Source organism: Dendroctonus ponderosae, unplaced genomic scaffold (genome assembly GCF_020466585.1).
Source record: "Dendroctonus ponderosae isolate FM_Combo_2020 unplaced genomic scaffold, Dpon_F_20191213v2 Dpon_F_20191213_3, whole genome shotgun sequence".
Classification (NCBI taxonomy): domain Eukaryota; kingdom Metazoa; phylum Arthropoda; class Insecta; order Coleoptera; family Curculionidae; genus Dendroctonus; species Dendroctonus ponderosae.
The window spans coordinates 12397382-12424704 of record NW_026018508.1 but is presented as its reverse complement, the minus strand read 5'-3'; the positions used below and the strand labels follow the sequence as shown (position 1 = coordinate 12424704).

At 37.8% G+C, this 27323-nt stretch overlaps 2 protein-coding genes across 2 annotated transcripts in view; one reads left to right on the top strand and one right to left on the bottom strand.

Annotated features, from left to right (window-relative positions):
• The first annotated feature begins 67 nt into the window (after nt 1–67).
• LOC109537272 lies at nt 68–25479 on the top strand. The gene is made up of 37 exons (XM_048664724.1): nt 68–200; nt 5797–6346; nt 9768–9878; nt 11826–12002; nt 12059–12218; nt 12274–12496; nt 12568–12863; nt 12918–13257; nt 13319–13534; nt 13593–13822; nt 13878–14108; nt 14170–14317; nt 14376–14797; nt 14859–15009; nt 15066–15296; nt 15868–16166; nt 16229–16644; nt 16703–16972; nt 19269–19367; nt 19420–19665; nt 19721–19925; nt 20094–20319; nt 20366–20698; nt 20752–21020; nt 21076–21274; nt 21334–21590; nt 22499–22669; nt 22726–22925; nt 23014–23494; nt 23555–23705; nt 23768–23874; nt 23930–24053; nt 24132–24311; nt 24368–24495; nt 24551–24796; nt 24852–25012; nt 25071–25479. Exons 2-37 carry the CDS (start codon nt 6273–6275, stop codon nt 25348–25350), a joined length of 8058 nt encoding a protein of 2685 aa, XP_048520681.1. The 5' UTR covers nt 68–200; nt 5797–6272; the 3' UTR covers nt 25351–25479.
• Nucleotides 25436–27323, bottom strand: part of LOC109537396 (popeye domain-containing protein 3) — a 5731-nt gene continuing 3843 nt past the window's right edge. Inside the window, exon 7 of the mRNA XM_019904101.2 lies at nt 25436–25817. Within this exon, the coding sequence (XP_019759660.1) occupies nt 25591–25817 (227 nt within the window). The 3' untranslated portion in view covers nt 25436–25590. The remainder of the gene's footprint in view (nt 25818–27323) is intronic.

Genomic DNA, 27323 nt, shown 5'->3' with positions numbered 1-27323 from the left:
CTAAAACTCCTCTCGCAAATATCAGTGGCGAGATAAAAATGATAATGGAACTTATTAAAAGCACTAAATATACAATTTAGCAGCAAATGTATCACTGTTCATTAAAGTGGTGGGTGGCAGTGAGAAGTGAAGAGATAAGAGTGTGATACGAAAATATTCGAATAATTTAAGTGACAAAGTGTGTGCACACTTAAAAGTTTGTAAGTTGCCATCAATAATCGTGCAGAAAATAATGATAAAATTATCAAAACAGGCTCTAGGGAACATTTCTTCAGCCCGAAAAATTCACCAGTTTTGCTTGATAAAATGCTTGTGAGAGAAAATTACCGCGACTCGTCTAATTGGGTATTACATATTTGTAATTAATTTATTAAGTGCGGCCGGAGGATTGGCTCGATAAATTGGCGGCTCTTGACTGTTTCCATGCAATTTTCATCAAGGAAATATTAGCAGGAAACTTTTAAATAAATGATGTCACGCTGCCATTCATTCAAATACTCGGTTCTACTACAAGTAGGTACCAGTTTTGCAAAATTTAATTGTTCAAAAAACAGGTTTGAACGGTTATGTACCGTTTCAAGTCGTCATCGTTACACAACAAAAATTAAAATTGGCAAGTAAAAATCTGTTGGGGATTTTCTAGACTCTGAACCTCTTCATCCACGGTACTATTGAATGGTACCGCATGTGCTCGGGTACCCCCAGTGTTGCCAAAATATTTCTGTAACTGAATATTATCTAGGCAAAACGTGGAAATGCGGAAAAAATAAACAGTTGCACTTCAATCGAAGAAAAATACATCACATTGAGTTTAAACCAAATAAATTGGGTTGTAAAGTTCGCTCTCGAGGTGATTTATTCGAGTCATATATTTTTAGTGAAACATCTGAAGATTTAATTGGCTAAACCGTAGTGGATTTATTTAAAAAAAGTCTCTGGACTTAATAAATGTGGTGTATGTTTTGCATGCACATTAAGCTTGAAAAGTGTAAGAAGCTCCACATTTTTATCCGCGATTCCTCAGATTGAAATACTTATATTTATATTATGTTTTTACAACAAGATTAACAGGGTGTTCATAATTAATTGATTGTATTTCCATTAAGCTCTCAACAGTAGATTCCAAGCTTATTTTTGAATTTCTCAGTTTAAATATTTATGGATATTCTTAGCTTAACAAAACTTTAACGCAACATTTGCCCTCAAGGAAATAACCGATTGTTGAAGCTGAAAAAACATTGTCCAAGCTGGATCAGGAAAACTTTCCACAGAATTTCAAAAAGTCACTTTTTTCTGGCCTGCGGCCTTTGTCAGCTTTCGCACACATCTCAACCGTTGGCACAACATCAGCCTTGCTCTTACGAATTTTCCGAATTTTCATCCAGTTCCATGGAAATTTTTTAAAGCTGACAACGCAGCTTGTTTTAGAACCATGTTTCCAAAAGATGATAGGTTTGCAGTTTTTCGTTCAGTTGCCGGCAACACGTTCTTTAGTAGGCAGGACGATCGGCGCGATGTCCACGTTTTTAAAATACGGCTCGTGATCATTAAATTTCAGATTTTTCCAAAAACATTTTTTTACCGTAGTGACAGTCACTTTTTCACTCTTCTGAAGGTGCGTCTTTTATGGCTGAATTTTTATAACTCTGTAGAAGTTGCAAAATATTATTAGATAATATTTCAAGGTAACACATTGTGAGTTTCCTCAGTTTGTGGGTCATTCAAACATAAGGTAATTAGTATAAATAATCTTGAACTGGTTGGGATTTTTCATGGGTTTTTACACCTGCCGCTCGCTTTACTTATTACTGCTGGAAAATTACTACCAAAACTTGGCGCTTTCTTTGCAAGAAAGATTTGTGTTTTACTTCGTAATTCCCTTAATTGGATAAAAAAATGTGCTATTTCTCACAAAGAAGTGCCAAAAATCTTCGGTGTTCAAGATTATCAATTCGCATGAAATGCGCACGTTTTTCGCTCTTTCTGAAAAATTTGTTTGCAAATTCAAACATGTGCGCATTCCTCGAAAATTGATATTCTCAAAAAGCTCGCTAAGGAATGCGCACATGTTTCGCTCTTTCTGCAAAATTAGTTAAAAATAATTCTAATTAAAACACGAATTACTTAATTGGTAGCAACCGGCCGCCGGTTGATCTACATTATTTAATTTTCTTTTAATCCTATTACTCGCCGTTACAAAAGAAAATGTTGCAATATATTAAGTCACAAGTATACTTAGATCTGGGTTAAGGCGATAACAAATATTATCTTCCAGCTATTACACAGAATAGATGGATTGATCGAAATCATGTAGATAAATGACTCGGCAGATTGTTAGTTTTTGCACTATCTTTTTCTACATAATATACACTAACTGTAAATCACTTGAAACTGTAGGCAGTGGGAATTTTTTCATTAGTTCCTCCAACAAATTGCAAATTTTTACGACACTTCACCTTCAATAACAGGATTTTGCTCGTCGCCTGCTCGCAAATTTGCTACTTACAACTACGCATTCAACGAGTGCTGTTAGTAAATCCGGTAAGGATAACCCGGAAAATGCTCAATAAGTCTGATAAAGTACCATAAAATGCAACTAAAATAGTAGTAAATTGATACCAATCCTATTTACCGCTAGAAGCGGCCACGATCTAACGACTTTTGTTTTATAGCTTCATTCATAGATTTATTTATTTAATCATCAAGCAGTGAATCGTGAAAGTTTATGTGCTGAATTTCAGAGTTTTTGACTTCTATTTTATTTTATAATGTTAATTTAACAAAAGTTGTCAACGTCGCCTTATTTTGTTCAGAAGTTGCTCTTGTGTGGTTGCCTAAAACAACTATTTCTTTACTTCAGCATAACAATCAAATTAAGCGCTTTTTAGGTTTTCTTAACTGTTTCCGATTAATTACTTGCTAATTCTAACCAAATGAATGGTTAAGCATTGATTTTTTATTTTTTTCTATAAAAGCATTGTCTGCTTCCATATTTTCAATATTACCCATTTTTTTGCTTTTTTCTACATTTCAATTGGTTTCTTTGAATTAGTTCAGTTGAATTAAAAAACAACAACAAGCACAAAAATGATCTAAAGAGAAAAGGAGCCTCAATAAATAATAATAATAAGTTAATAAAATGTGGAAATACCTATGCCAAAATCTTTGCATGCTTGCATCTGTTCATTCTCTGATTCCCTTCGTAAAATAAATCGGCAGAAAATAAACAATTTCGCCGTCTTCTGCACTTGCAAAATGTAAAATGATCGGAATCGTCTATAAATATACGAAAAAATCTCTGGACTCGAAAATTTTATTAACATCCAGGTTGACCGTGAAACTTATCACGAAATGGAACGGTTATAGCGGACTTTGAATGCAAGTTCAAGCAATTATTTCATCAGTATAATACAGCTTCTGTTTACTTGCTAAATGATATGCAATCGCAATAATGCAACATATTTTTAAGTCAGTAGAGTTTATCTTCAAAATTTGCTTGCGATTGCGATACATTTGATGTTTCCCAATCATGTGCGATATTAAGGATCTTAAGGATTCAAGCGGTAATTCAGTATCGAAATCAATGCAAAGGTAAATCAATGGACGCAACAAGCACAAAGCTTCAACTAACCAAAATAAATCATCAAAATCCCAGATGCTATTGATGAATAAAATAAAACTACTGTATAACGGGTGTCGGTTATATAAGACTTGGCACGCGTTTTGGAATGATTTGCAACTACCGAATGACAACTAAAATTGAAAATGTTTCACATTAAATAAAATTGCGCTCATCGCGCACAATGATCTGCAATATCTTGTCTATTTAAGCAACACAACATTTTAATTAATTAGTATAATTGCTTCAAGGCTGTATCGTTTTAATTGAGCGTCATTGCCAAGACAAATAACCGACAGATTAGATGAAATGTTATCAACATGTACATTACATTTGCCTAAGTGCTTGCCTATTATCAGACCAAAATGCTTCTACCAGATAAAATTGTTAATATGTTATGGATGAGGTTACATGCTTTTTGGAGTATTAAATGCATATGGAACAGATATTCCATATTTTCCGTTACAGAGTAATCAGCGCAATTTCGACATTACGATAAAATCTCAATCGATTCCATGCGGATGGAAAATTTCAAATTCGAAAGTTAATCAAATCAAGGTTTTTGGAAACGGAAAAAGAAAGGGACTCTTTTCTTAATTTCACTTAATTAAGTGGCGGAAATTCTATTGATTCACGATTTTCACGATTTTTTTTGCACAGAAACGTGAGAAGAAGCTGTGTTTGAAAATTTTCAAATTCAAAGTGCATTCATAAATTCTTAATTGAATCGAATAAATTTCAATCTATAAGAATTGAAATGAAATTCCACAAAAATTCACAATTTTACGAATTTTAAAAGTGTTTCTGTTCTTTATGTTTAATTTCACATCGTTTTATTTAAAAAGTATAATTTTTTGATGCACAGAATTGGCGGACTGCAACTCTAAAAAATGCCCATTTTATACTCTGAATGCTTAACTTATTTGATGAAAAATCTACAAATCATTTTTCGTATAAAAAAAGCGATTCTTTCTAATAATTTAATGCATTTTTCCAGAAATTTCAATTCACATTTAATTAAAGCAATTTGTAGCTAAGTAAGCTTTTGTAGTTGTATACTAGCAACTAAGTATTTTTGGCGAAAAAAGAAAGTCTGCCATAATAATGGAGACTATTTCAGAAAAACTTCAATTTGGGGAAGCTTCAGCAGAAAATAAAATCAAGTCAAGAAAGTTCAATTTTATTATCTACAATAAAATGACTGTTTACTCTCCTTTACATAATCAGTTATTCACAATATCAATAACAGAAATCAAGTACTTAATGGAAATTTCACTCACAAAGAAGCACTCTCTTTATTGAAGATCTACGAAAAGTTTTTCACACAAAATGTGGTGAAGCTTTTTCATAATAAAATGAGACGTTTCTTTTCCAGAAAAGTGAAAATTAAGAACTCAGCAAAAAGATCGGAATTCATTGAGGATTGGAAAATCTACTCCGACAAATTGACAGATTTTGACTTCAAACTTGATCCATTTACTTAATTTTTTTTGCAAACTGCTTGTTGGGTATTTCGCCTCAAAAACGTTTGTTTTTAAAAACAGAAAAAACAGACAGAATTTCCTCACGTCTTTTATTACAGATTGATAAATAGTGCTCCTATTTCGCAATAAGAACGAATTATTTATCAAAAAGTAATCGATAATTATTAACTTGAATATTTGCGGATTAATGTTTTCTTCTCATGTTGCTCCAAACACTCCTTCCAGTTCTTCATTCTACTGATATTTTTCAGAGATGAGTTTCTCTTTTATGATTAATTTCACATCGTTTTCTTTAATACACACAATTTACGGCCTGCATTTTGAGCTCCAAAAATTTCCCAAAAAAATATGCATGCAAGTTCGGAAAAAATGTGATTCTTATGGGAATGAGCAACGTGTAATTTTTCGCAATTTTCGAAAATCGCTTCACGGTTTTATTCAGAAGGTTCCCAGTCCTCCTTGTCCCAACACTAGTTTTACGTCCGAAATATTTTATTTTGGATGAATCAATCAACTGGCAAACTTCACAAGGCCACACTCCAGATAACAAAATCTATATGCTCGCATATCGAAAATCCTGCTGTTGACTTATTGATATTATCTTCAATTTCTTGCCAAATTTTGCGTTAATCCCGGTTTAGACAATTCTCCAACCCATCATCGACCTATTCTCAAACACACTTTCATTTCCAGGTCCTGTTCGATCCGGACAACTACAAGACTGATTATTCACATTCAACCTCAGCGAGTTTGTTCCCAGAACGAGGTCGTGAAAAGGCACACAAACACAAAGTGGAAGTTGGAAATTATCGCGCGTGGTTGCGACCATTAAAACTTTAACACCGTTCGCACCCGATTTATTCATTCAGGGAAAAAGAGACGTAAATCTTCTGCAGACTTCGAAGTTAAATTATACACGAGCCGGGATTAAACAAACACATTTCCAGCTGAAAAAATACCTGTCGAGAAAGAAAGTGTATAGTTGTCGGATTGTTTCCGTTTCGATTCTGGATTCCAAAGAAGCTGATAAATAACGTGTCGACCGTAAACTTACTGTGCGGGTTTTTTCCTTAAATAACTAACTGTTGGGGCATTTGGCAAATCTCCGAATTCGTTTACGTGTGTGAATGCTGAGTCGAGGTGCTTAAAGCGGCCAAACACATCAAAGAATGGATATCACCAAAGAAGCGGTTAATCCCAATCCCAGGGATAAATCCACGCCTCTGGGACTACTGTTTTTCACGTAAGTACAAACTTTGTGCTTTTCAAATGCACTGCGCTTTATTGACCATTTCCTTAATAAAAGGGCTGAAGCCATTTTCAGTTTTGACCGAAAACTATGCAAAGCACACAAATGCTCTTTTCACTATCTGCTTCTTCATGAGTGATGGTTTAGGTTTGGCTAAAAGCGTCGAACTTATCTGGCCGTTGGTGCGTAAACAAATCGTGTGGAATGTGCGGTAGTAAGTGTGGAATTGAAAACGTCGCTATTTCAGCACATCCACTGTTTGCCAAACAAGCAAACTTTTAGCGAATATTCCACTGACTCTGTTAGAGGCAATTTAAGTCACAGATGCGATAATAAACGCAGCTTAGTTAAAATTTTGCGTGCAGTATTTGTCGAAATTTGATTCTTGATGGCTTGAAAGCCTGCAAAAGGATCAGTTTCGAGCCAAAGCAATTAAGAAAATTCCAGTAGCGTGTGTTAATAAACAGTCCAAAAATTATTGACTTTGTGCTCGATGCGAGTTCCTCATGTGTTTAACACCCCATCACGTACGCCTGGGGCCCGACATTAACGATCTAAGATCAACACGGTTCTGTAAAATATCAATTGCACGAAACCCTAAAAGCTGATACGCTCTGGCCAATCTATTTTCGATTTGTCGCATCATGATCGAGTACCGAACTTATTAAGGAGTCCGTGTGAGGAATTGAAGATTAGAGTTTGAATATGTGCCAATTTTGCATGCGAAAAACTTGCACTTTGGAGCTTTACGGGCACACTTAGAGGGAATTTTCAGGTCAGGTTAATAACTGAATTTTGCTGGTTCAACAGCTAAAAAATTTCGCAAAAACACTGATTCATCCTGAAAACCCTTGTGGGAAGCTTCACAGACATTTTCTAATCAAAATTATTCAATTTAAGAAAACGCCTGCACTTGTACTGCTGCCTACCTACTTTCCATCCTTTTTGACACCCATGAAGAAATCGACTGTTTCAGGCCATCGATCTGCCGTAATTTATTCGGAATCAATTGATGCACGAAAATAAGTCATCCTGACTTACAGAGGCGGTAAAAAAATTAAATCTAGTCATTTTGAAGCGTAGGCCTTAGACTGGCATAAAAAAGCTGGTATTACCGACGACACAAAGGGTATTATAAGATGGGGATTAGAGATCGGGTTTCAGTGTATCGGAAGAGTTACGAATCAATCGAGTACACCTACACAAGTGTATCAATGTTGCCTAATGGGTAATTCTCCTTAACGAATCGTTTGTTGAAAGTAGACGCACGAAAAGGGGTAAATTGGAATTTACCTTTCTTGACTGCAGTTAAGTTATCTTTGCAAATTATTCGTTGTTTTCAATTTTCATTTTTGAGCATTAAAATGCAGCAACTGGGCATTAAAACGAACGATTTTCCAATCGAATATCTCATGAACATAAATAATTCTTAGCATCTGGCTCGCATATTTCGCAAGCGACAAAGATGAATTTTTCAGTTTCAAAATGATGCCAAAGTAGTGATTATTGTAATTATAGGCTTCTAAGTAAAACTTGAAATTCATGGACTCGCGCGATGATTAAACAAAATTTATGTCGTAAACCTTGGAGTTTTTTCAGCCATGCAGAAATTTCGTAAAATTATCCCATTCATCTTACAATCTGGTTTATTGTAATTTACTGTTGTGTTTGTCATTTTAATTCATGTTCGCTTATTATTTATATTCGCATGTTTGCAAAAGCAAAAAAGCTAAATAATAATAAAATTAACCGTTATTTATTTACACTCTTCAACTAATGTTCTAACATCCATTCTCGATTTCAAAGCACATTTTTCCCAAATCATAAACCGTATGTTTAGGTCATCTGGTTTCTTTGATCAGCAAGTTAAATGGCACTTGAGAGCGCTGGATATTTTGAAAGTCAACAGGGAAATTCGATCTTTAGCACTTTAAAACACATGTTTTATGGAGCAGAAGAAATATTTAACGTTGACAGCGACCATTTGTGACCAGCAGTCGATGATTGCAATTGGCTGGATTTCCGGCTATTTATACGAAAATATTTATTGCCCCCATGGGTGGCACTTGCTTATTGATTTATGCCACTTCAATAGAACTAAGCATATTATTCGTTTTGCAGCTGTTTAAATTTAAATTGGATTGATTGATAAACGACTGTGGAGGAACTTGCTCGGTTTCAATTACCAAGCGAGCGTTTCTCAATTTAATAGCATAACATCGAAACTTTTTCATATTTCGATCTTTAATCAACAAAAATAACAAAACGCAATTCGACCAGATGTAACTGCTCGCCATATTTTTATCTTTATTCAAACAGCAATTAATGTTCCTTAAGAAAGACTCCAGGAAAACGAGCTTTGTCTGCGCCTTCCGAAAATAAACTGGTCGTATTTAAGGTATCTTTTATTTAATGTAGTAGGAAGTTGGAAAGATAAATTTCAAGAGTGGTATTCAGGGGCCTGGCCAGAAATACCTTAATTTATTACAAAGGGGATTATTTTCGGTATTAATGCATTTTTCTAGGCAGGAAAGTGCCCGATTCAAACAATCAGGGCCTACGATCGAATTTATTAACATGTTATTAAAACAAGGGAACGTATCGTCTTAGCTCATAACTTCCTTTCTGTGTTTTTCTAAGAGAAAAGGGAGAAATTAAGTTTTTGTTCTTTCTAATACCATTAACTATTTTTTTTTTCTTTCTATTTTCAAATAAACACTAGGGAATGTGTGGAATTAGCTTATAATTTTCCACAATTTTTAACGCAAAAATCGCAAAATGTTATTCGAATCAGAATACCAAGAAAAGTTGTTTCCTCCAATCTATTCAAAGAAAGTTACAAGCTAATACAAACACAAATTTCCTTGAAAACTCTACTGTGCACCTTATTCATTTTCCCGTAAATTATTTGCTAGAAGCCATTTCAGCTACATTTATTAGTTAATTTATACCAGGAATAAACCATTGTTATGAATTCTGCATACGGTTCATCGTTAATCAAATAATCGTCAATCAGGTAGCATTCCAAGCAATAATTTGAACAAAGAACACTAACCAATTTAATTGGCTATACATAATGCGCTTTATCGCAGACAGGTAGAGGTTTTATGATGGTTCGTTTAAACGAATGATGTTCCCAACCATCAAGATTTCAAGTTCTCGACAACTATTTTCATCGACATTCTTTAATAAAGCCGTAGTTAAATGTAAAACGGCCCTAAAAAGCGAAAAATTCCATCGCTGTTAAACAGATAATTTAACGCCCTAAGGAAATGACAAAAACACTGATAAGAGTCATCTTCTGAACTTGTATTTTACCCGACATCTTGGTGGGAAATCGTTGACATTTTAATGATGAGAATGAAAAATCATTCTTTCAAATTTCTTATTAATGTATTTGAATTATTTCTTTCAGATATACTTTTGGAATATTCAAAAGAGGCTACTCCAAAGTTCTAGATGTGGATGATCTCTACAACCCAATCAAAAGCGATAGAAGCATGCTTTTAGGTGATCGATTAGAAAGGTACGAACAATGAAAAAAAAATCTACAAAACCCGTTAAATAGTTTTTAACCGCTATTCGCTTAATTTATCAGAAGTACGTAAGTTTCCGGTTTGATGTAGAGGAAGGCCTAACTGAAAAAGGACATTTTACGCATTCCTCTAATCTACCTCAACCATAATTAGTTCTCTTATCTTTAATTATCAGCTGCATAGACGAACGGTTTAACGAGACCAGCGACAGGCGGAAATCGCTTGCTTGGCACGACAGAAATTTCAGAAAAGTTCTCTGGCAGAAAATATAATTTTGCTCAAAAGTTTCTAACAAAAGCTATAGTATTGATGATATGATAGATTGATGTAAATTTGTTTTCTACGTGAACATTATACTCCTATCTGAAAATGTATCTTATTCATCATTGTTTTTATACATTTTAAGTTCAGCTATAAAAAAATGTCTTGGTTTTTGCTTTTACAAATTATTAAATTTTTACCTCTTTGAAGTAGCAATTTATGTTTTTGTATCGCTTGTATAAAATTTTGTTTGATTAAGATTAAAAAGTATGTTGAAAATGTCGTCCTTTCAATCTACTTGATATTTACGGTGTTTTTCAAACGAAGCCTTTGCTGACGAAGCCACTATAAGAGAAACAAGGAAGATCGCTGATTGCGTGCATTGGACGGAAAGGAAAGATCTGCAGTTTTTGCAATCTCGGCAAACTTGAACGGTATTCCGTCTCTATCTAAGCACCTAATTAGTGATTTTCCTTGTTTCACCTGAAAATTTCTAAATCAAGTTCATCGCCATTGATCATCACGTCAAATGCAAATTAATTGGAAATAGGAAATAGTGAAAATGCGGCATTAAAAATGTGAAATTGGGGAAAGAATATGAGAAAAGCGACCAAAATAAAAAAATGTGTTTAATTCTTCAGATATTCAAAGGGTTCAAGAATGAAAAGTTGAAGCTTTATCTAGCCCCATTTGTTTTTTGCTCATCCCCCAGGTTTTGGTAACAATTAAGCACCTCAGAAAAATTTTCTACAGGGCCGCAAATGAAAAAATGAAAAATTTYGCAGTTCGGCATGCTTTTTTTTTCYTGACACCAAAAGTTTAGATGAACCAAACACCTACTCGAAACCGTTTTTTAAATTTTCGGTCATCGTTGCTATTTACAGGGTGGTCTCAAAAAACCAACTTTCGGGTCGTGTAGCGATAACTTTTCTTCTCTTGGTTGGATTTTAACGATCTTCCGCTCATGTTCAAGCTTAAACTTCATAGAATTGAATTTCTTTATAGAGTTTAAATTTAAGACGAAAATTCGGTATACAAGGTTGCACCAAAAATACCCAATTCAGAATTGCCCCCGAAGTCTGATTCTGGAGGATTTTCAACTTGGTGAAGTTTACTTTCAAATATTTCGTTCATTTCAGTCCGGTATATTGAGTGCAGTGGACGGCGTTTTAGCTTCAACATGAGCCTTAGGCTTCGAAAATTGGTTGAAGAGAAAAAAATATACCTATAAGATCATTATTTTGAGACCGCTCTGCAATTAACCGGAATGGGCGAAAAATTAATTCCCCAATTATCTGTCGCTTTCAATCGCAAGCTTTATACATTCCAGCTTTTCATACAATTAGATTTTTCTCTTATCTCACGTTTGGCTCCGAAAATTAGCTTCAGAAGGACAATTGAAATGGCCGATGAAACGTGATCGCAAAACGTGTGCCACTTTGAAAATTTCTGGTTCCTAATCTTAACGATTATTTGCAGATAGTGGAATCGTGGTGTAATCCGTGCACAAAGTTCAACTTCGATATTGAAAAAATGTCTATTCATGTGAAATGTATCATTGATAAAGCAGGCGGAATCTCACATAATTGCTCAATATCATTATTTATAGAGACGCAATAATCAAGTGTTTATCCGAACTTTATTTTAACGTTTTGAGAAATCCATTGTGTTTTCAGAGTTTGGCATCGATTATATGAAAAAGCAAACAAGAAGCAGAAAAAAGCCAGCCTCTTAGTAGGCCTATTGCAGACTTTCTGGCCTGAACTTACAATTCTTGGGATCACTTTGGTGTTGATGCAAGTGTTCAGCTTGATTCAGCCCATGATGCTTGGCCAACTGCTGGCTTACTTTAGGTGAAACATTTATTACCCCCCAACTTGTACAAAAAATACAAAGTGGATGTTTTTAGAGCCGATACAGGGTTGACTAAACAAGACGCCTTCCTCTATGCGGGCGCTATATCCGTATGCACTTTCCTCAATGCCCTCCTCTCCAATCAGTACATTATGGGGGCGTTTCATTATGGAATGAAAATTAGGGCAGCCTGCTGCGCTTTGGTCTATCGAAAGGTACCGGCTTGGAAATGTCATGTTAAATTTAGACTAAGTTGTAATTGGGTTGCAGTCTTTGCGGCTGAGTAAGACCGCGCTAGGAGAAACAGCATCTGGAAAAATCGTTAATCTGCTCTCAAACGATGTCAGTCGATTCGATATGGTTATCATTTTCGTGCACCATATGTGGGTTGCTCCTGTAGTCACCATGATCATCACTTACTTAATGTGGGTGGACTCTGGATGGGCAGGAATCTTCGGGATTGGCACTGTGTTCATCGTGGTTCCCATTCAAGGCAAGTTCTCTCTTCTTGCAGGGTCTAAATGAGCTGGAGAATGCCAATGAATATTTATTTTTTATATATAGGATATACTGGCAAACTGTCTGCAATATACCGGAAAGCAACCGCGCAAAAGACTGATGAAAGAGTGCGACTTATGGACGAGATTCTGTCTGGAATCCAAGTCATCAAAATGTACGCCTGGGAAATTCCTTTTGCTAAACTGGTGCGAATGGCCAGAAAAGCTGAAGTGAAAATCATCACCAAGTCCTCCTATGTCAGAGGAGCCTACATGGCTTTCAATCTGTTCACCACCAGGCTGGCGCTGTTTGGAACTCTTCTGACCGTGGCTCTAATGGACCAGCCCATCACTGCCTCCAAGGTACGAAACTTTCCCTAATTTCCATTCCTTCATTAACCCCTTTTGGCCTTTTAGGTATTCGTAATCATGTCGTACCTGAACATTGTCTCCCAGACGATGTCCCAAATGTTCGTTCGTGGTATCTCCGAAATGGCTGAATTGCTCGTCGCTATCAAACGTCTAGAAGGTTTAATGTTGAATGAAGAGTTCGTTTCCCTAACCAGCACCCGCAACAACACCGAATACGACGCAAAGAAGCATTTGATTGACTTGCAAAACTTGTACGTGAAGTGGAACGCCAGACTGTCGGATAATGCTCTTGAAGACATTAATTTAACAGTAAACAGAGGCCAGTTGGTTGGTGTGATTGGACCGGTTGGAAGCGGAAAGAGCTCCCTGCTCCAGACCATTCTAGGTGAGCAACCAGGATGGTTCTATCTGTTATAGAATGAAGCTAAAGAATCTTTTTTTTCTAGGCGAATTGGAGATGGTTAGCGGCAAAATCGCCGTCAATGGAACCCTCTCCTATGCCTCTCAAGAAGCCTGGGTGTTTGCCGCAACTGTTCGCCAAAACATTACCTTCGGTTCCGAATACGACAAGAAGAAATATAACGACGTAGTCAAAGCTTGCGCTTTGGAGAAGGACTTTGAACAATTCTCAAATGGGGATCTCACCATAGTAGGAGACAGAGGTAAAAGAGCCTCAATTTACACTAGACTAAGTCAACCAGCAACTCAATGATCTTTCAGGTGCTTCACTATCCGGAGGCCAGAAGGCGCGCATTAACTTGGCCAGAGCAATTTACAGGGAGGCCGATATCTATCTGCTGGATGATCCGCTCTCAGCTGTGGATATTCACGTCTCGAAGCACTTGTACGATCTCTGCATCAACGGCTATTTGTACAATAAAACACGGGTGTTGGTCACACATCAAGTTCATCACTTAAAGGACGCCGACCATATTTTGATTCTCAACAATGTAAGTTTTTATTTAATGTGAGACGTACTGTAGTGCCACTATATCTGGTATTTAGGGGCGAATTGAAAATGAAGGAAACTTCAAAGACCTTTCGAACAGTGACAATCTGTACGCTCAACTGTTAACATCGGAACCAGAAGCTACTGATGAAGAAAAACAGAAAATCACCGATTTTGCTAAGAAAGACCGGAAGATGTCGGTTAGGAGTATAAAATCACTGGCCAGTGCAATGAGTGAGCTGAGCATTCCTGAAGCCATTTTAGCCGAACAGGATGAGGACTCTGAGGTAAGACAATACAACACCTCAATTAATCAAAGGACTATTTCACGCATGGGGTTTGATTCAGGAGGACGAAAGAGAGATAAAAATGAAGGACATGCAGGAGGAGTCATCTAAAGGCAAAGTGAAAGGAAACCTGTTCTGGAAGTATTTTTCTGCTGGAGGAAACTTCTTCTTCATCATCTTTGTGTTCCTGCTGTTCCTGTTAGCTGAAGGTGAGTCCAGCGAATCTCCATTGCGCGGAACGCGTGCTTATTGACTGGTTTCGTACAGGCGCTGCCATGGCTGTGGATTACTTCGTCAGCTTCTGGGTGAAAATTGAAGAATACAAAACCACCACCGAATTTCCAGTGGAAAATTCCACCAGCGCGTTGAATTCCACCGATTATGTAGAAGCAGTCAAAGCGTCTCCATTTGGATTCAACGCCATCACATGGGAAAAAGACCTGTTTCTCTACATCTACGGCAGCTTGATCATCAGCTTGTTTGTTCTGGTGTTCTCCCGATCAATGCTCTTCTACAAACTGGCTATGATGAGCTCGCAAAAATTGCACGACAGCATTTTCTACAGCGTCATCAATGCTTCGATGAGATTCTTTGATACCAATCCAGGCGGCAGAATCCTGAACAGGTTTTCCAAGGATATTGGATCAGTGGATGAGCTGCTGCCCAAGGCCATCATGGATGCTTCTCAAGTAAGAAAACCTGCAACATTGCCCGAAATTTCTCTGACTGCTACTTTGCTTGTACTTGCAGATGATTCTCATGTCATTGGGTTCAATTATTTTGATAACCATCGTCAATCCGATCTTCTTAGCAGTGGTGGCAATCATCGGCGGAATTTCCATGGTTATTCGACACGTCTACCTGAAGTCTTCCAAGAACATTAAGCGGCTGGAGGGAGTCAGTGAGTACTTTTTGCAAAACTATCTGAGTAGGCATTAAAGTGTTCATTTCTTCTAGTGAGAAGTCCAGTTTTTACTCATCTGAATGCCACTATCAACGGGCTGACAACCATTCGAGCGTTTGAAGCCCAGGGTATTCTTCGGGACGAATTCGACAAATACCAGGATGGACATACCAGTGCTTGGTTCATGTTCATAGCTGCCAGTTCAGCTTTTGGCCTGTGCATGGATATGTTATGTTTCGTCTTTATTACGCTCATCACTTTTAGTTTCCTGTTGTTTTCTGAAGGTAGGCATGTTGCAACAATTTACATTTGCTTTCACGCTATACCGTTGCTAAAAATTCAAGGCGAAATCGAGCAGCGAAGAAGAAGGCGACACATTAATAAATCACGTTTTTTTTTGTTCATTTCCACTTTTATGTCGCCTGTTTTTTTATACTCGAATAGTTGATCTGTTTTTGCTGTGATCACTGTGTCTAACTTTGTGTTTTATCTCAAACTTTACTTGTTTAGTTGTAGTTTTACTAGCTGGCAGTATCCCATAAGGTTTCAAAAAACTGCCAAAAATAAAACATAAAATGTGTAATCAGGGGACACAAAAAATGTTCGAAATTCACCGTTTTTTCGGTTTAAAGCACTCAACAATTCCATTAAAATCGCTTATTTTCGTGTGCTCAGAGCTCAGTGGCTAATCTGCTTTTGTGCTGTGACTTGTCTTTGTTCTGACCTGAAATTTGTGTTTTGTCGCAAATTTCCCTTGTTTCACTTTTCTGTTTTAGTCCAGAAAAAATAGGGAATGAAAAAACGTTTGCTCAAAACGTACCCACACACAATGCAAATTCTGCGTTTCTTTTCCAGAAATTGGCATAACTGGTGGAGATGTCGGCCTTGCAATCACTCAAGCCGTCTCCCTGTCCATGATGGTACAATGGGGACTGCGGCAATCGGCTGAAGTTGCCAATCAACTGATGTCCGTTGAAAGGGTGCTGGAATATAAGCAACTTCCTGCTGAAAAGCAACCGGTGAAGCCGAAAGAGCCACCGAAAAGTTGGCCTTCCAGAGGTGAAATCAAGTTCAGAGATATGGGGATGCGTTACGATGAAGATGGTGCTTTGATTTTGAAACAACTAAATTTGAAGATCGATCCCAACGAGAAGGTTAGTGGGAATATTCTGGGTTAGCGACTAGCATTTGAGCCGGTATTTTTCTCATTGATCAGGTTGGTATTGTGGGAAGAACTGGAGCAGGAAAGTCCTCGTTAATCTCGGCTCTGTTCCGACTGGCGCACGTGGAGGGAAGCATTCAAATTGATGATATCGACACCAAGGAAATTGTCCTGGAACAACTCCGATCCAAAATCTCCATCATCCCTCAAGACCCCGTCCTCTTTTCCGGCACTCTTCGCTACAACTTGGATCCATTCGAAGAGTACACTGATGATCTCCTATACAAGGCTATCGAAGAAGTGGAACTTAAGGATCCTGCCAATATCATCAACCGACTTGAAAGTAGAGTGATGGACCGAGGAGCGAACTACAGCGTCGGCCAAAGACAACTAATCTGTCTAGCCAGAGCCATTGTAAGAAACAACAAAATCCTGATGCTGGATGAAGCAACTGCAAATGTTGATCCTCAGTAAGTATCAAACGCCCGATGATTCAACCGTGTTATATTAAATGGGAAATTTCCACAGGACCGATGCCCTCATTCAAAAAACCATCAGGAAGAAGTTCGCCACATGCACAGTGCTTACTGTTGCCCATCGTTTGAACACCATCATGGACTCTGATAAAGTTCTTGTTATGGATTCCGGAACAATGGTCGAATTCGATCATCCACACAATCTGCTTCAGAACCCCAACAGCGTCTTCTGCCACATGGTGGATGAGGCAGGCCGCGGTCTTTCTGAGCAGCTCCGGAAAATTGCCAAGGAGAGTTTTTTGAGGCACATGAGTTTACCTGAATGAAGTGCTGTGTGTTAGGTATTTTTAAATAACTGTTGATGTGTCTTAAAGCCCATTATTCGGGGAATTTTACATTTCCTCGAGCGATATGGACGTTGGATTTTATCACTGCAACCCTCCTCCCTGTCTTATGATAGATAATAGTTCTTTTATAATGAACCACTTGAGACTGCACTTATACGAGTTTTAATAGATTGTTCGTCTATATACCGTATAGATGAACATATTTTTCGTACAAAAGGTCAAACGAATATTGAATGTTATTTAAAATTTTATGGATTTTAATCAACTTAATAGGAACATTTTCTGTGATTGCTTACTTAATATTAGTCGGGTGTTCCAGAGATTGGGAGAAAACGAATATCGTGCATTAAGAACGGTGCTAAAAGTAAAAATAACAGTATTTTTAAAAATATATATTTCTATACTTGTCTAGGATAAGAATCAAACACAGGGTGAAAACATATTGTAAAAGGTTTGTACTTTTATACGCATTTTCTCGTTTACTTAATACGGGCTACTTTAAAAGTGCAATTTTATTTAATTTATTTTAAAAGTTATACAAGGGACTAAGTGCTTTCGTATAAATTGAACTCTGTTTACTGTTGTTTTCAATTAGGTACTAGAACTAGTTGTCTTTATTTTTATCATATTATCGTACTTAGTTAATAATATTTATGTTCCTCATTCACTTAGGTTTAAACATCTAATTTACATACGAAATTGTCGTTAGATTATAAGGAAAATTCAAATTTATTTATTTTTGAATTACCACATCTTGCTGTATATTTAGTGTAAATAAATACGTTTTATGCATGTCACTGATTTGATAATAAAACTCGTCATACTGATAAATGTGGTTCTTTTATTTTACCAAAGTCATTTTGTTGTTTTGTCACTTATTTACAGAAAGTTCATTGAAATCCCGGTGATTTAAGATAAGTAAACTTGGGTTTTGGAATTTCAAAAGTGAGAAGTTGGACTAAAAAAGTTAAACAAAACCAAATTTTTAGAAAAGCAGGCTTAGATGAACTTGAGAAATAAAACGAATCAACCGATTTTTACATTTTTGGGGGCAAAATCGGTCTGTTTCGATACATAAATTAACTCCTATACGAATATTTACGGTTCTCACGCAAAAATAAAAAGAAAAATCTGAAGTGATGCTTTAAAATCTCGTTGGTTGGTTCAGTTTTTCAGAATGCGATCCAGTCGGATTTTTGCGTATTTTGGGCAATTTCGTTTACAATCCGTCTAGAGAAAATTTGAATATTTATTCGAATCTATTTAGAACTCGAAAATGGATCTTTCGGATATTTAAGGGCAAAATTGGCACGAAAAGAGCGGATGAAATTTACCTTAACGGGTATAAACCAAAGCTACTTTTCTATTCACAAGATATATTTTTGAACTTGCATTTTCCTTCAAAAAACAGTTTCAAATATTGTTAATTTTCCTGCAAAATCCGGCTGAAAATAAGGCATTGACCTCCTGACGCATTTATAACTGTGTTGAATTGACCGGTCCTCGTACAACTTACTATCCTGCACATTCCAGAAGAATCGGCCTAATCATCATATGCCCTGTTCTTTACCGGGAGTGATCAAGAATTTGCTATAACTCTTTTTTAAATTATTTAAAACTGACTTGAAACAACACACTGATGTATTTACATAAAGTGTAAAATTTTGAGTCTGCATTGCATCTCATTAGCTGCATAAAAAGCTGGCATAGATAACTTACAAATTATGAGGAAATATAAATAAACATTAACAATAAAATTATTCGATTTTAGAGTGCAAAGGTTAGCGGACAATAAAAGACTGTTTGTCAATAACACTGTAAATGGAATATTTAACATTTCCTGATATAAACATGTGCGGGACGATTGTCAATTAAGCCCAGAAGAAGCAACAAGAAAGTTCAGAGAAACGACCGGTTAAAAACTCTTCTTGAATTATGTGATCCAGTAGACATTGTTGCAGATTCACACGCAATTTTTGAAAATTACACTTTGGAATTTCTGGGAACGGTTCGATCACAATTCTCTTTATTAATCGCAACCTCATTTCTTTGTAGATAGACAAGTAGGCCTTTGGCTGCATTTGAGTCGGTGGACTCTGATAACAATATTATTCTTTCTTTTCAAATTAGTGCATTATCTCGGCTTCAGATTGCTTGGACAATAGCCGATGGTACTACATAATGTGGTGAATCGTCCACTTATGCATAAAATTTTAAAATTCGAAAAGTAGCACAAATAGTTCCGTAATTATTCCAAGAATAAGTGAGGTGAGCGCCTACTAGTTTAGTTTACTTGATGGATACTCCTTTCAAGTTGAAGCATGAAAATCCTAAGAAGAAGGCCAATTGCTTTTCGAAGCTTTTTTTCATGTAAGTGGTTCCAGGTTTTGAAACATTGTCATTTTCATAAAAAAAAATTCAGGTGGGCCGCCCCACTGTTCTACACTGGAACGAAGCGACTGCTCAGATTAGAAGATTTGTTCAAGCCTCTTGATCCTTGCAAGTCGAAATACATCGGCGATAATCTGGAGCAAAGCTGGCTGTCTGAAGTGGCAAAAGCCAAAGAAAACAACCGCCCACCCAGCCTGCTCAAGGCCCTCAATCGAGTGTTTTTGAGGGAGTTTATGAAATATGGCATTCTTCTATTTGTAATGATGGTTTTATTGCGGTGAAAACACCCTCAGCCAGGAAGGAGTTTGTAATAAGAAAATTTCTCTGTGCAGATCGCCTCAGCCTCTAGTTCTTTCCTGGCTGATTGCTCAGTTCCAGGAAGGCACCGACTCCAACACAACCACCATGTTTTCGGCTGCCAGTATTTTAATTTTGGTTTCCACTGTCGTCATCTTTATCATGCATCATTCAAACTGCAACGTGATGCTGATGGGAATGAAGCTAAGAGTTGGGGTCTCAAGTTTAATTAATCGGAAAGTAAGTAGCATGTCACCAGCTCCTGCAGAGGCACAAACGAGGGGAAAATATTAATAAAAGCAGCTCCATTTGGGTTGCAAATGGGTGTTGCAATGTCAATTAACCGGAAAGTGTTTAATAATTAAACCACAATGAACAAGAGCGCGAACAGAATTTATTGTTTTGCAGGTTTTAAAATTAAGCACTAAAGTGCTGGATGAAGCGGGAGCTGGCAAAGTGGTCAATCTCCTATCCAATGACTGCCAGAGATTCGACTTGATCTGCTACTACCTGCACTATTTATGGATAATGCCATTTCAAATCATACTGGTCACGTATTTCCTGTGGGACGCTGTCGGGATATCTTGCTTAGCTGGCATCCTGTCCCTGCTGCTCCTCACCGTTCCTTTACAAGGTAAATAAAGTAAAAAGTATAAAGTGAAGCTAAACCAAAACTTCAGCGATGCTCGGAAGAAACGCCTCAGCCCTGCGATTGAAGATCGCCGAACGCAGCGATGAGCGGGTGAAACTGATGAACCAGATCATATCAGGCATCCAAGTGATCAAAATGTACGCATGGGAAAAACCCTTTGAATTGCTGATTGAAACCCTTCGAGGCAAAGAAATTAGTGTCGTCACTAAAGCATCCTATTTGAGGGGCTTCTACTTGAGTTGCATGGTTTTCATCGAGAGAACCACCTTATGTGTCACTTTGGTGTGCTTTGTTTTGCTTGGAAATGGCCTGCAAGCTAATATCGTATTTTCCATGGCTCAGTTCTTCAACATCTTGCAAGGTTGCGCTTTTTAAACGGATCAAAGGCTGTTTAATTGCATAAGGAACTTGTAGTGGTGGTGGCAATAATGTATCCAATGGCTATCAGCATTGGAGCTGAAACCCTCGTCTGCATAAAGCGCTTGGAAGACTTTCTGCTGCTGGAAGAGAGGCAGGAGTACTCAGTCGAACGCATCGAAGCCCCAGAAGTGAGCTTGAAGTGCATATCGGCCTCCTGGGTTCCAAATGCTCCTACTTTAAGGAACATAAACCTGGTTGTTCCTAAAGGATGCTTATGTGCTATCGTAGGCCCAGTTGGTGCTGGCAAAAGCTCCATTCTGCAAGTGAGTTTTCTATGAGATTTTTAAGCGAATGGACGAACATTTTTATCGCTTTCAGTTGCTTCTAGGCGAGCTGGCGCCTACTGTAGGCACCATTAAAATGGGGGGCGAAATATCGTATGCTTCGCAGGAACCGTGGCTGTTTGCAGCATCAGTGAGGAAAAACATCCTGTTTGGAAACGACTATAATTCAGCTCTGTACAAGAAAGTCACCAAAGCTTGTGCTTTGGAAAGCGACTTCTTGCAGTTGCCTCATGGTAAATCCAACTAATCAGTCAATAGCAGCAAATTTCCATTAAACTGCTGACAATTCCAGGTGATAGAACAACAGTAGGGGAACGGGGCGTTTCATTGAGTGGAGGACAAAGAGCCCGAATAAATTTGGCCAGAGCCGTCTATAGGCAGGCTGATGTGTATCTTCTAGATGATCCTCTATCAGCAGTTGATACACATGTAGGGAAGCATTTGTTCGACAAATGCATCATCAAGCACTTAAGAGGGAAGACAAGAATTTTGGTTACGCATCAGTTGCAATATCTAAAGAAGGCTGATCTGATCATTGTTCTAAATGAGGTTGGTATTTGGGTGCTTTATTGCCCCTTGTAATGCTGTGGAAGCCAGAATAATTCCTGATCGAAAATCATTTGAACATGTCGATTTTGTAACGAGAACGGGTGAGAAAATTGAAAATTCTTACTCATTTCGCTTCCGAGAAATCAGCAAAAACGGGAAGAACAACATGAAATTTTGGCATAATCTTGAACCTAATTGCCTGATATTCAAATTTCACTTTCTGGGTCAAAACTACCCCAATTTCCTCATTCACGTTGTGTGAATCGACTTTTCAATTCTCTATCCAACGATGCCAAAACGAATTCTGTGACTCGAATGGTTCTTGAAAAACTTCGAAAAGAGCAGCGTCATGTTCAAGTGGATTTTGCAACTAAAAAAAAAAACCACGCAAATCTAAAAGTTTCCAAAAATTAGTTTTTGTTTAACTTTTTTAGTCCAACTTCTCACTTTTGCAATTCCAAAACCCAAGTTTACTTATTTTAAATCACTTCTGGGTCAAATCTACTCGAAGTTCCGTACTCATGTTGTTATGACTGAATCGAACTTTCAGTGTTCATCCAGCGATGCCAAAACGAGTTCTGCGGCTCAAATAGGGCTTGAAAAACTTCGAAAAAAGTTGCGTCATGTTTTGAGTCGATTTTGCAACTCAAACAGAACACGCAAATCTGAAACTTCTTGACATGAAGACGTTTTTCACAAAACTGGCAACATTTTCCTATTGATGGTTCATGTTCTAAAAAGGCCATTGATTTATCTCTGGAATTATGTAAAAATTAGAGTTTTTGCTAATTTTGTTTCCGAGAAATTTGCAATTGATAAAAAATTATGAAATTGTACCAACTACTTTAAAAGTTATTGGCAAAAAGCGCTTGAAACAAAATTTTCTAATAGTCGATTGACAATTCTAGGGAAAAATCGAAGCCATGGGCACTTTTGCAGAATTATCCAACACGGAATTCGATTTTGCCAAGTTACTCACTTCTGCAGATGAAACCAATGAGGAAAAAGATAAAGAGAGCAAGGAGAATAAGCGATCATTTGAAAGGTCTTCTAGCAGCCTGAAAAATCCGTTTAGAGCTGTAATAATATTAATGCACTTTTGTGCAATCAGGATAATAAAATACGGGACTTTTAGCTGTCAGACAACGAAAGCGAGATTGAAAGTACAGTGGAGGAAAACGAGGAAGCAGCCCAGTTTAAAGACGGGAAATCCGCTAATCCATTCCTGGATTACATAAAATCCACTGATAATGCCGGTTATATTTTATTCACGATTTTTGTGCTGCTCTCCTCGCAAGCGAGTTGCTTGATTTGTGACTTATGGGTCGCCTTTTGGTAAGCCAACATTTTTAGATCTTCCGATTGACTTTTGTTTAAAATCAGTTTAAAAAATAGTTTTCTCTACTATTTTCGTCCATTCTAGGACCAACCAGGAAGAACTAAGACACATAAAAAAGCCACCCCAACCATATGCTGTTGAAGAACTTTTCCAGGCAAACTCCACAAGCCCTGAGCCACTGTTGAAAAATTCCACCTACTTTTACAACCACACTGAAAACTCTGCAACCAAACAGAGCATTCTGGGCATTCCTTTCAGTTCGATTTTTGATGAACTGGAAATCGGTCAAACCATTTACTCCCTACTCAAAACTGATGTAGCTATGATTGTCTATGGATGTTCCATTTTGCTAGTAATCGCCCTCACCGTTGGACGTTCCTTTCTCTTCTTCAATGCGACAATGAAAGCGTCAAGAAACATTCACTCGAACATGTTCCACTGCTTGCTCAAAGCTCCTATGAGGTTCTTCGACATCAATCCTAGCGGAAGAGTTTTGAATCGATTTAGCAAAGATATAGGAGCGATTGATGAGATTTTACCGAGGGTTTTATTGGAAGCGATACAGGTAATACTTCAGGTTGATTGGCCATATATTATTTAAATGCATTCTCAATTTTGTTAACAGATTTTTCTGGTTATGGGCAACAGTTTGCTGGTGGTGACAATTTCCAACTACTACATGTTGATTGCCATTGTTCTTCTAGGGGGAATTTTCTTGAAAGTAAGGACTTGGTACATTGCCAGCTCACGCGCTATTAAGCATTTAGAAGGAATTGGTAGGCACTAGTTTATTTCCAGCAATTCTGGCAATTCCATCGCTTTCCTCTGAACATTTCAGCCAAATCCCCGATTTTTACGCATATAAACTGTTCCCTTCGTGGGCTCACCACCATTAGAGCTTGTGAAGCGCAACGCTCCCTTATTCGGGAATTCGATGACCATCAGGTGAATATCAACAAAATGCACAAGTCCAAACAATTTTCGTTAATTTTACCCGTAGGACATCCACACTTCCACTTGGTACTTAACAGTGATTTGTGGCGAATTCTTCGGTCTTTGGTTGGACATCCTTTGCGTGGTTTTCATTGCCTGCATTTCCTTCGCATTTGTCATTTCAGTGCAATGTAAGTGTTGAGCAATTTTTACAAGAGGCGCCCCTTCTGCTTCTGCAGAATGTTTCAATCTTCTATATATTCTGGCAGATGGCCAAGCGCCCAATGGAAGCATGGTGGGTTTAGCACTGTCGCAAGCCATGGTTTTAACTGGAATGCTCCAATATGGGATGAAACAAACCGCTGAAGTGATTAATCAACTAACCAGCGTGGAAAGAGTGCTTCAGTACACCAAGCTGGAGAACGAGGGGCCTTTTGAGACCCCCAAAGGCAATTCCTGCCAAGCACCACTTTTGAAACCTGCTCTATTAGTGTATGATTTTCAGATACTCTGCCGGTGCTTCCTTGGCCTAGCTATGGAAAAGTCGAATTTAAGAATCTGAGTCTTTCATACGTCCCGACCGAGGCGCCCGTTCTGAAGCACTTGAATCTGCTAATTCACTCTGGGGAAAAGGTGAGAATTGAATCAAGTCCAGCAGCAGCTTCAAGGGTAAACTTTCCCAACTTAGGTGGGCATTGTTGGGCGCACAGGGGCCGGAAAATCCTCCCTCATATCGGCGCTTTTCCGGCTCGCCCCTATAGAAGGCAACGTTTTAATCGACGACCTCAACACGAAAGTTGTGGGCCTTCGGGACTTGAGGAGGAGGATATCGATCATCCCTCAGGAGCCGGTTCTCTTCAAAGGGACGCTCAGGTTCAATTTAGACCCGTTTGGGGAGTTTCGCGACCAGCAACTGTGGACAGCGCTGGAAGAAGTAGGTTTTAAGCATGAGGTGGAACAAGGGAAACATTCCAAAAGCTTTGTTTAAGGTTGAGCTGAAAGATGTGGTCGCCTCGCTGCACTTTGAGGTATCAGAGGGTGGCACAAACTTCAGTCTTGGACAGCGACAGCTGTTGTGTCTAGCTAGGGCTCTGTTGAGGAACAATAAAGTCATGATTCTGGATGAAGCCACTGCAAATGTGGACGCCTTGTAAGCGCAAGATCAAACGGGGAAAACTTGCAGCTTAAGTTGGGTTTTTTTGTTACAGAACTGATAATCTAATACAGAGGACGATTAGGAGGAAATTCAGCCATTGCACAGTGCTTACAATCGCCCATAGATTGAACACCATTATGGACTCTAATAGGGTGCTGGTAATGAGTCGTGGGGAAATTCTGGAGTTCGACCATCCGCACAATTTGCTGCAGAATCCAAAAGGCTGTTTCACCAGGATGGTCATGGAAACTGGCACTTCCATGACGGAACAGTTGAGGAACGTGGCTTTGAGCGCATGGAATGAGAGGGATGAGGAAATGTTTTTTGATTGAATATGTATGGATTTGAGCAACTTGCTTCAGCTACAGTTTAATCCTGGGTAGTTGAGTAGTAGGAGTTTTATTCACTAGTAGGCAGCTTTGTTAAACGTTTATTTATTTATTATAGTAATATAAAACAAATGTTAAGCGCCGATTCTTTACCCTTGCTAACTTGGGGGCATTTTCCAGCAATAAATCCCCAACTTTCCCATCGAATTATATCACAAACTTTGCTTAGTTATTATCACAACATCACTCGGTGTCAACCAGTTCACAGCTGTGATATTTCGAACTCGTTTCCAGCCAACTTTCCACATCGTTTGAGGTGAGATCGTCAGAAGAAGGCAGCTCAGTCAGGGGCTCCATTTCGCTCACGTAACAGTTCTGTGAAGGATTTGTGTTTTCTTTCAATTTGTCATACTGTTTTTGTTTGTTCTTCTGGCTTTCGTTGCAAAACGCTTCAGCTGACATGCAAACTGCTACAAGAAAAGTAATAACCCAAATAAAGTGGTCAAATTATTTACAATAATTATATGCTATTGGACATTGTTTTAAAACTCTAAACAGTTTGAACAGCGGAGTGAAATTATGATTTTTGAATACTTGAATCTGTCGGGTAGAGACTGTTCTATCAGTGGGTTGAGTTTCGATTTTGAGTCATCATCAGGAATTTTGTAGCAAATTTTCAAAATTAGGATTGGATTTTGAGATTGTTTAAGTAGGCCGAAGTTCAGTATTTATTTACACGGAAACCACACAAGTTAAGGATTTAATTTTCTCTTAATTTTTGTCGGGTAGACACTGTTTTATCAGTCGGAATTGTTTCAATTGCAAACCATCATCAGGCATTTTTCAATGATGATTTAAAATTTGCCTTTGGATTTTACAACTCTTTGGGCAGGCCGAAGTATAGCATTTATTTTAATTTCCTCAAGGACCATGAAAGCGAGATAATCACTTTTATACCATTTTTCTTTCGCAGAGCAAGTTGCAATTTTGAATTATAATCAGACATTTAATGAAAATTTTACAATTGCGTTTGGATTTCCTAGTTGTTTATGCAGGCCAGAATTTAATATTTCTTTACTAGACAACCACCAAAAATAGAGAATCAGCTTTCATACATTTTGTCGGGTAGAATATGTTCTACCAGTGGGCACAGTTTCGATTTATTAAGTCATCATCAGGCATTTTTAGGAAAATTTATAAAATTTGGTTTGGTTTTGTTGGTCAATATTTTGCATTTTTTCACTTGGAAGCCATCAAAGCAAGAGAACTGATTTTGAATATTAAACCATCGCTAGGCCTTTCTTTGAATTAATGAAAATTTGCTTTTGAATCTTCCGATTTTTTGTACAGGCCGAAGTATATTATTCATTTGCGCGAAAACCGTTAAATCAAGAGAATACATTTTAAGGCGTTTTGTCGGGCAGATACTCCTCTAACCGTGAAGAGAGATAGTTTCGATGTTGAGGCATCATCGGACAGTTTTTGGGAAAATTTCAAAATTTACGTTTATATTTTGCGACTGTTTATGCATGTTCGGCCTGCATAAACACATAATTGGAACAACAACAAATCGGAAACATTTGAAGTTTCTAAAACAACTGTAACTTGGAAAACTTATAATGCACGGTTCTGGTATAAAAGAAGACGCTTGAGCCAAGTTTTTATTAAGGAAAAGTGTTTGACTCCCCTGCTATTGATGGTGAAAGTTCTGAAAAAGTGATGTTTTTTGAATGTGTTGATGGGTTTTTGTGCAAGTGGATCACATCCAGGGGCGGATCCAGCTTTAAAGTCAGGGGGGGGGGGGTTATGTAGAAAAAATACAGTCTTCTCTTATCTATGAAATTAGAAAAATGATCGTCGTTGTGCAAGAGTGGCGCACGCTTATTGCAAAATTTCATGTTTTCCGTCCCGTTTTGCATGTTTCTCGGAAGCAAAATGAGCAAGAACGCTCGTTTTTACATCATTCCAGAGATAAC

What these genes read in the sequence shown, in the direction of transcription:
- LOC109537272 (XM_048664724.1), top strand. Translation starts at nt 6,273, where the DNA reads ATGGATATCACCAAAGAAGCGGTTAATCCCAATCCCAGGGATAAATCC. An exon ending in AACAGGATGAGGACTCTGAG is followed by an intron (nt 14,109 to 14,169) that starts GTAAGACAATAC and finishes GGTTTGATTCAG; the next exon opens with GAGGACGAAAGAGAGATAAA. An exon ending in GACTTATGGGTCGCCTTTTG is followed by an intron (nt 22,926 to 23,013) that starts GTAAGCCAACAT and finishes CGTCCATTCTAG; the next exon opens with GACCAACCAGGAAGAACTAA.